The sequence below is a fragment of the Onychomys torridus genome, chromosome 10, assembly GCF_903995425.1.
Source record: "Onychomys torridus chromosome 10, mOncTor1.1, whole genome shotgun sequence".
In the NCBI taxonomy this organism is placed as follows: Eukaryota; Metazoa; Chordata; class Mammalia; order Rodentia; family Cricetidae; genus Onychomys; species Onychomys torridus.
This window is the reverse complement of record NC_050452.1, coordinates 64,927,744-64,935,387: the sequence shown is the minus strand read 5'-3', so window position 1 is coordinate 64,935,387 and position 7,644 is coordinate 64,927,744. Positions and strand designations below refer to the sequence as shown.

Sequence of the window (7,644 nt, the reverse complement as noted above, 5' to 3'; positions counted from 1 at the left end):
GTCCTGGATGTCTGAGGCATTTAATGAATACCACATAGCACACTGAACTGTACCACAGGGCTAACTTCAACAAACACTGGAATGGTATCCTTGACCTCGAGATTTTTGCTGCTCTTTTGGCTGATTAATTTTCTTTCTACTTCTTGCAGTTAGGCTGTACTTATGAGTAACTTTTCTGAACTTTATTTTGTGTGCATGGGCATGCTTCTGTGTATGGAAGTCAGAGAACAACTTGTGCAAATTGTTCCTCTTCTTCCATAACATGGGATCTGGGGATCGAACTCATGTTGTCAGACTTGGCAGCAAGTGCCTTTGCTTTCTGAGCCCTCTTGCTGGCTCTTTATAAGTAAACCCTTACACACCTTCCTGAGGTAAGGGGCAAGAAATACCTGCTCAATAACAGGGCATGCAGGGCATCATCTCTGAAAATGTGGGGAGTAATGAACCTTCCCGTTTCCCCTACTGACAACTCACAGGGAACAGGGGACTTGCTGGGAGTGTTTTAGGAACCTGAGTTTCAGAGCTAAGTCTCATTCTCACTTCCTGTTACCTAATTCTGTCTCAACAGTTCTTCTTGGACTTGTGGCAGCACAGACCTGCCCATCCCAGGCTGAGAACACAGGCCTTTCCTGACCTTGTTTCCCTTTCAAGACAGCCTGATTTTTCTAAGCTGATCTGCTTTTCCTAGGCATCCTGGGCCTCAGTTCCTTCATCATGACCCTGCCACTCCAGGGTGTGGTACAATATACCAATGGTTGGGACCAGCCATCCTCTTCGCTGGGTACCAGCTGGCAGGAAGGGGATAGACGTGAAGGGGACTCACAGTACTATGTGTGTTGACTTGAAAATGGCATATTCCCTTCTCCTGCATCTGCCTTTGGCACTTGGGCTCATACCATTAAGTGCCAAGAAGCTTGGCTACAGTCCTCTACACAGCATGCAGGAAGGCCAGGTTCTGGCAAGTTAACTAGCAGTATGTGGTGAAAAATCATTCTCTCTCTCTCTCTCTCTCATTTCTAGAAGCTCTGGGAAACTGCCATCAGATGACCTTAAGCAGAAGGAACAGGGAAAGAGCAGCTTGATGCCACAACGTCAACTTTGCTATCCTTGGCTGCCATAAGCCTGACAAGGGCACTTGGTCACTGGCCAGCTGTGACCAGCAGACATGTAAATAAAAACAAAAAACAAAAAAAACAAAACAAAACCACAGATCTGAGACATATGAAAATGTAGTAATTTAAAACAATTGTGAACTTATCTCTGTTGAGCTAACAGATGTGGTAGGGCAGCTGCTAACAGATGTGGCAGGGCAGCTGCTACAGATGTGGCAGGGCAGAGGCTACAGATGTGGCAGGGCAGAGGCTACAGATGTGGCAGGGCAGATGCTGAGAAGTCAGTTCTAACATGCTTCTTTCAAATGCCTGCACAAGACCACAGGGAGCCAGGGAATTCATTAATAGCATTTGGTACTTTGATCTACAGGAAAAGCTAAAATAGGTCTGACATGTCTCACCTTAACTAGACTATTTAAAAACCAAAGTACCGTCTTGAATGTGATTCCCATATAAGACAAGTACATACTGACACTGTGACATCAAGATCCCTGTTAAATGCAAACATCTTCATGTAGAAAGATACTAAATAGTCTATGACCACCATGCAGGCTATTCTTCCAAAAAAAAAATTGCAACTTTTTTTTTCTTATCATTTAGGGCAAGAGTAATTAAACATAATTAACCCAGTCCTAGTATTTGTAAACTAGAAATAAGTTTTGCACAATGAGACATTCATTCCATCAAACATAATAGTAATTGTTACTAAAAGAAATTCATTGACCTTTTTAAAAAAAGATTACAAAATTGAATTTATTGAGTTTCACACAAGATGCACTTATAAAATTAGTACTGAATGCCGTTAGGACAGAAGTGAGTGTTATCCCCACTCCCACCAGCATCTGTAAAGGAAATGCATTCTTCAGAAAACAACACAGAAACAGAAAATTCAAGCGGAACTGAAGGAGACATCTAGGCCATGTTCTTGTTCTGAGAGGGCTGAGTTTGGCAAAGCTTACTCCACACTGCTCCTAGCTGAAACGGGCACTTTCTTGTTGGTAATAAGAATAGTTTAAAAAACGGGGCCCCACTGAAACAAACATACACCAAAGAATGAAAATGTTCATTTTAAACTTAAAACTGCTTCCTGGTTTCACAAGGCATATATATCATTTCCAACAGCTATCTTTAGATTCTGTTAGTGCAAATCATTAGAACCCCTCCTTTATTTCAAAGGCCAAAGCATCAAAACTAGTTTTACATTTATCCAGGATACAGGAAAAACATCTAAAACTTGCCATCTGTGCCCGAAATGTTTGAATAAGAGCAGAGTTTCATGATAGAGCAAAGGAAATCAGTTAAGAGTACCATCTTCCAGACAGTTCAGAAATCAGATATGGTCAATTTTCTTTTAAGAGAAGTGCAGAAAAGGTTCTCAAGATAAAAATGGGGTGGTGAGAACTTGCCCTTGGATGCCACCAGCTAGTAATGAAGCAGGAACAGCATCTTTATCTCAAAAACCCCAAAGCACCCTTTGGCTGCTATTCCCAGTATCCAACTGTAGTATCCTCTTGTAATCCAAACACCCTTTTACAGTCATGTGAGGGACTCTCCCAGCAAAGGCACCCACTGTCCCTTTCCCACACAGAACACAGAGCAATGGAAGGACATGTGCATTTTACAAGCCTGGCAAGGTGATGCTGCTCAACCTGCTGTGAATACTTTAAAACCAATAAACCAGCCTGTCGATGGCAACCACTTTGATTTTGTATATCAACAGCTTTTCAACCAATTCAACACCAACTCTATTAACTTGTAATAACTGACGTAACTTTAAAGTGAAGCTGGCTGTCTACAGTTGACATTGCTCTGTGCTCTCATTATAACTGCCTTTTACTGTGCCACCGCCATTAGGAACCACACAGTTCACACTGCTCTGAGAGTAACTGAGAGAGCAGGAAGCATTTTTCAGTGACACATGACCTTCATGAAGTAAGAGAATGAAAGGGCCGACAGCTTTGTTTCCTCTAAGATGCTGTTAGTCAACGTGTTTTTAAGTAGCCTTTTATTTTGCTTAGTTTAGATGTATTGCCAAGTATGACTCTGGTGGTAAGAACATTTATCTGGACTTATATTTAATAATTTTTTAAATGCTTTGGCAGATGGAGTCAAGTTTGGAAAGTGTTTGTGAAAACTGTATGAGACTGGAAAGGTAATCATGGTAAAAGCTTCACAGTTTCCCAGGTAGGTCCTTATACTGAAGAGGCTTTGAGGAAAATCCAACATCTGGAAGCCCAGGCTGATAGCTTGTAGGAACTCTTGCAGTGCTCTGGCTGAGTGCCGGAAGTGCCGCTGCTGCTGCTGGCCAAGCAGGAAGAAGTGTTCCTCATCCACCATCATCCCAGAGTCAAGGCCAGAGGCCAGCGTTGTTCCGTGATCTGCTCTTCGGCCAGGCCACAGTACTGGAGGAAAGATACTAAGATTTGCTTGCCATTAATAATTTAAGTTTTTAAATAAATATTTAAGTGCCATTTTAGCAAGTGTGTCCTGGCGGACCAGCATCTGTGATCCCAGGGCCCGGCGTCTTCACCTCATTAGCCACAAACTCAGTCAATCCGGTTTCCACAGATTGTGAACCTGTCTATCTCTAGCAAATCTTTCTTTGAGGATCTGTGTTTTAATTCAGAATTTTCCTGTGTTATGTCCTTCTCATCGCCATCTGGGGTTGTCAGAAACTGATCAGAATTGCTGGTCACAAGTAAGGGTATGACGTTTTCTTTCTGATGAACAGGCTGGCTGGTGATGGAAGTGGACAGGTTTTCTTCCGTGGAAAGGCCTGTGGGAAAGCAGACCCCCTGGATTAGGAAATGATTTCCCTTCAGTTATAGAAAACACTTATCAAACACCATGTTTTCAGGGGTGATGAAAAGTAACCATTATCTTTCCTCTTAGATAAAACAAATGAAAACTAAATGCATACTGTGTACGCTGTAATTTATAATAAAATTCAGAGGCTAGTCATACTCTGTTCATCCAAAATTTTACCCACCCCCATAGGTAACACTACCACGTGATTCTGCAAAGATTCTCTCTCTGTCTTTATAGTTCCCTCTTACATGACCACAAACCATTGCTTGAAGGGAAAACAGTCCTTGCTCTGCACTCAGGACTCCCTCTGGAAGGGCTGAGTACACTTTAAGGTGCCCCATCTCCTGTCTGTACACTTCGGCTAGTCTCAGACCAACATCATCACCTGCAGGAAGCCCATATCTGAAGGAAGGCCCCAGCCCCTTGCCCCAGCCTAGGAATCTAGGAGGCTGGCCTTGGAGGCAGCTGAGTGAGATGGGGACCCACTGACCTCTGAGTTATAAATCTACTCCCTTTCCCTTTCCGTCTCCATTTCCTGCCCCAAGATGCTGGGGACTGGATCCAGGGCTTGCTAGGCTAAATGCTCTACCACTGAGCTAACATCCTCAACTCCATTCAAACTCCCCCCTCCCCCACACCAATTTGATCCTTTTAAGGAAGCTTTAAAACAGAGTGAGCTGTACATAAACTGCCACTAAGATGCAGCCTGATGATTCTGCCACATGTGCAGTCCTCTGTGACTCTGAGAAGGTGAAGAGCTAACACTGTCTTGAGTGTTGATTTCTACCTATCTTCAGGGCCTGCCTCACTTCAACAACCCCCTGAATCATCGGTAGCTTGTAGTCTCTTAACCTCTAGGGCATCCTTCACAGACACTCCTCTTACATGCATGTACTTCATGTAAGGATTTGACATAACATCCTCCATTAGACCGGCTCCACATTTACTAACTTCTTCATGTAAGTCAGAGGATGCATGCTGATGCACTTTTGATCTTTTGAATCACGAACAGCACTCACACGTTCTTACAGTGACTACCATCTAAAACCTGAGCTTCCACTTTAGCTTCTAAGAAGACCCACAGGAGCATGACCTGGGTTCAGACCCTGGAGCAGCTGGTCTCCTTTGTTCTGTCTGGAATAAGCTTTACCCTCTCCAGCATAGCTGGGCCCTGTCTGGATACACTGGCCTCCTCTCCCTTTCAAGACTAAGGCAATGACCTCTGGAGAGCAATAGGGCCTTGGGGTCTGGGGAGGTACTTCAGTCCTGTTATCCTTCCAAATACCAAAGTCCTTTCATTGGCTGTGTGTGCAGCACTTCCTGCCCCTGACAGCAATCACTGCGGCCTGACATGCTCTACTTACTGTTCTTCCTCTCCTCCCAACAGTCCAGATGTGGTTCTGTCTTAGACAGAACTGTTCAAGAACCCAACAGTGAAGCAGAATGAAGCGCATCTCTAAGCATCACTCACCATGGTGGAGTGCTGATTTACTAGGAAGAATTAGAATGAAGAATTCAGATGAACTCTGGAGCTGACATACCTTGAGAGGGCTTACACTTGCTCTGGGATTTACTGGAGGGTTTTCCAGGAGTGCTGGCTGGGGGAGGATTAAATAGCTTCTCTTCCATTTTGGCTTCCTTCACATACTGACACGACTTCCCCAACAGCACAATGCTATTAAGTATTTTCAGGGAGATCAACCTTAGACAGAGAACAGAGTTGTGGGAATTCATGTAAATAAAAAGTTTGTAATTGGCAGAATGACTTAGAGATCACAGTATCCCATTCACATCTTCTCACATACTGTGGGCTGTGACCGACAGCTTTAGCATGAGTGAACAAGTAGGCTGCTGTTTTGGTGTCTGAGATGAAACACTGTCAGTAACAAGGAATTACAAGCCAGTGAGAATCACCAGCGGCTTAACATGTGAGTCAACGTGCAAAACAGATGAGGATTCCTGCCTGGTCCTCAGGCCTTTCACACAGGGTTTCAGAACACGGCACAGATGGTCCCACAGCCCCACAGGTGCAAATTCACTGCCAGTTGCGGGGCTGCCCGCACCATTCCCCTCCCTCCTTCCTTCCTTCTGTGCTTCTGTGCTTCTGTGCTTCTGCCTAAGAGAATTCCAAACTCACTAAATCCCCAATTCTAGATTCCAATCACCCTTTTCTCAGGCCCTCATCTCTCCACTCCTAAATGTTCCTTCTGCCGCAAGCTTCCATCACGGTAAGTGAGTTTGATTCGCTTCACTGCTTCCGACTCATTGTTTCTGCTACACTCGGCCGTCCTCCACACAGGAGTTGAAGGACTCTTGCAGAAAGCCCTCCTGGGAGAATCTGGAGCTATCTCCCTCTGTCAGTGACCTTCCTACAGCCACCCTCTAGGCCTGTACCCTGTATTCATCCCCTGGGTCAACCAGGCTTCCGGCTGCGCGCACAGCTGAAGCAGTCCTCCATCACTCACCAGCTCTCCCCCACCCCCGGTTCTTCACCCTGCTTACAACCGTCTCTTCAGAATGTGTCTCCGTCAGTCCCTTTGCAACTTTAGTGACACTGGGGGACAGAACTTGTCTGTCTTCTTTTTGGTTGACCCTTAGAACGGCATGCACCCTGGTAGCCAAGACTGCTGAATGGATGGGGAAGACATGGTGGTCACATCTTCCCTCCACAGCTGACAAGCACACATCAAAACTGAGTTCTGATGAGTTTGCCCAAAGGGAAGTCTGGGGTACCCAGAGCTGAGCTGGCTTATTTGGGTGCAGGGGCATGAGTGTTGGAGAATGCTGTCTGGGGACAGACAAGCAGAGCAGGACTGATTTCGGCCCTAACTTCCCAGAGTCTGGTTTCCAAAGACATCTGTGATGGTCCAGCTTCATGTTTGAGTGTTTGGTATATCCTCCTGGTCCCAGGTAATACCTGGCATGTGACGGGTTTTCAAGTATGCTCTATTCAAGCTTACTTTCCTGATTTATGGTCAAACTATGAGAGCAATTAGCTTTAAACGAAGATGGGCACAAGTAGGAACAGGAAACTATGCTAAGAACACCAACGGCAGGGTGTGGGAACCTGCACTACAGAAGCAGCAGGATTCTTTTCTATTTTTAAGAAATAGTTCAGTATCCATTGTCATGCAGTCTAAGTACAAAGAAATCTCCTTAAATATTACTCCTCAAAAATAGTACGTAAAGTCTTATCATGGTCTTCAGTGTGCGGCTAAAGACCTCTGGCAGATTAGTAAAAGGAGAGAGACAGAAAGGCCAGTGTGATCACGGACAAGGAAGAAACAGCTCAGGGAAAATGCGGAAGACATGAAAACAAAAGTCAATTGCCTAGGATAGCAACCTTAACTCTTACCTGGAAAAGAAAGTATACAGTACAATTTCTAGTATGTATAATTTCATGTGACAAAACTTATTGTCAAATAACATAAGAGAGCTGGGTATGGTGGCACGTTGTCAGTTATCCCAGCACTCAGGAGCAGAGGAAGGAGAAACAGGAGTTCACGACCAGCCTTTGCTATGGAGCGAGCTCAAGGCCAGCCTGGGCTAAGTGAGATCCCGTCTCAACAACAACAACAACAAAGTGTGTTCTGGAGATGTAGTTCAGTTAGCAGAGCATGTACTTAGCATGCACAAAGCTCTGAACTCAATGTCTAGCACAGCATAAACCAAGTACGGTGGTACACACCTGTAATCACAGCACTCAATCAGAGTTATTTCTGGT

General features: G+C 44.7%; 1 protein-coding gene across 1 annotated transcript in view; it reads right to left on the bottom strand.

Moving 5' to 3' along the window:
* Positions 1–1,846: 1,846 nt before the first annotated feature.
* The window catches only part of Tapt1 (transmembrane anterior posterior transformation 1), a 53,240-nt gene continuing 47,442 nt past the window's right edge, over positions 1,847–7,644 (bottom strand). The window contains exons 13-14 of the mRNA XM_036201150.1: positions 5,462–5,622; positions 1,847–3,888 (exon numbers count right to left, since the gene is read on the bottom strand). Of these exons, the coding sequence (XP_036057043.1) occupies positions 3,659–3,888; positions 5,462–5,622 (391 nt within the window). The 3' untranslated portion in view covers positions 1,847–3,658. The remainder of the gene's footprint in view (positions 3,889–5,461; positions 5,623–7,644) is intronic.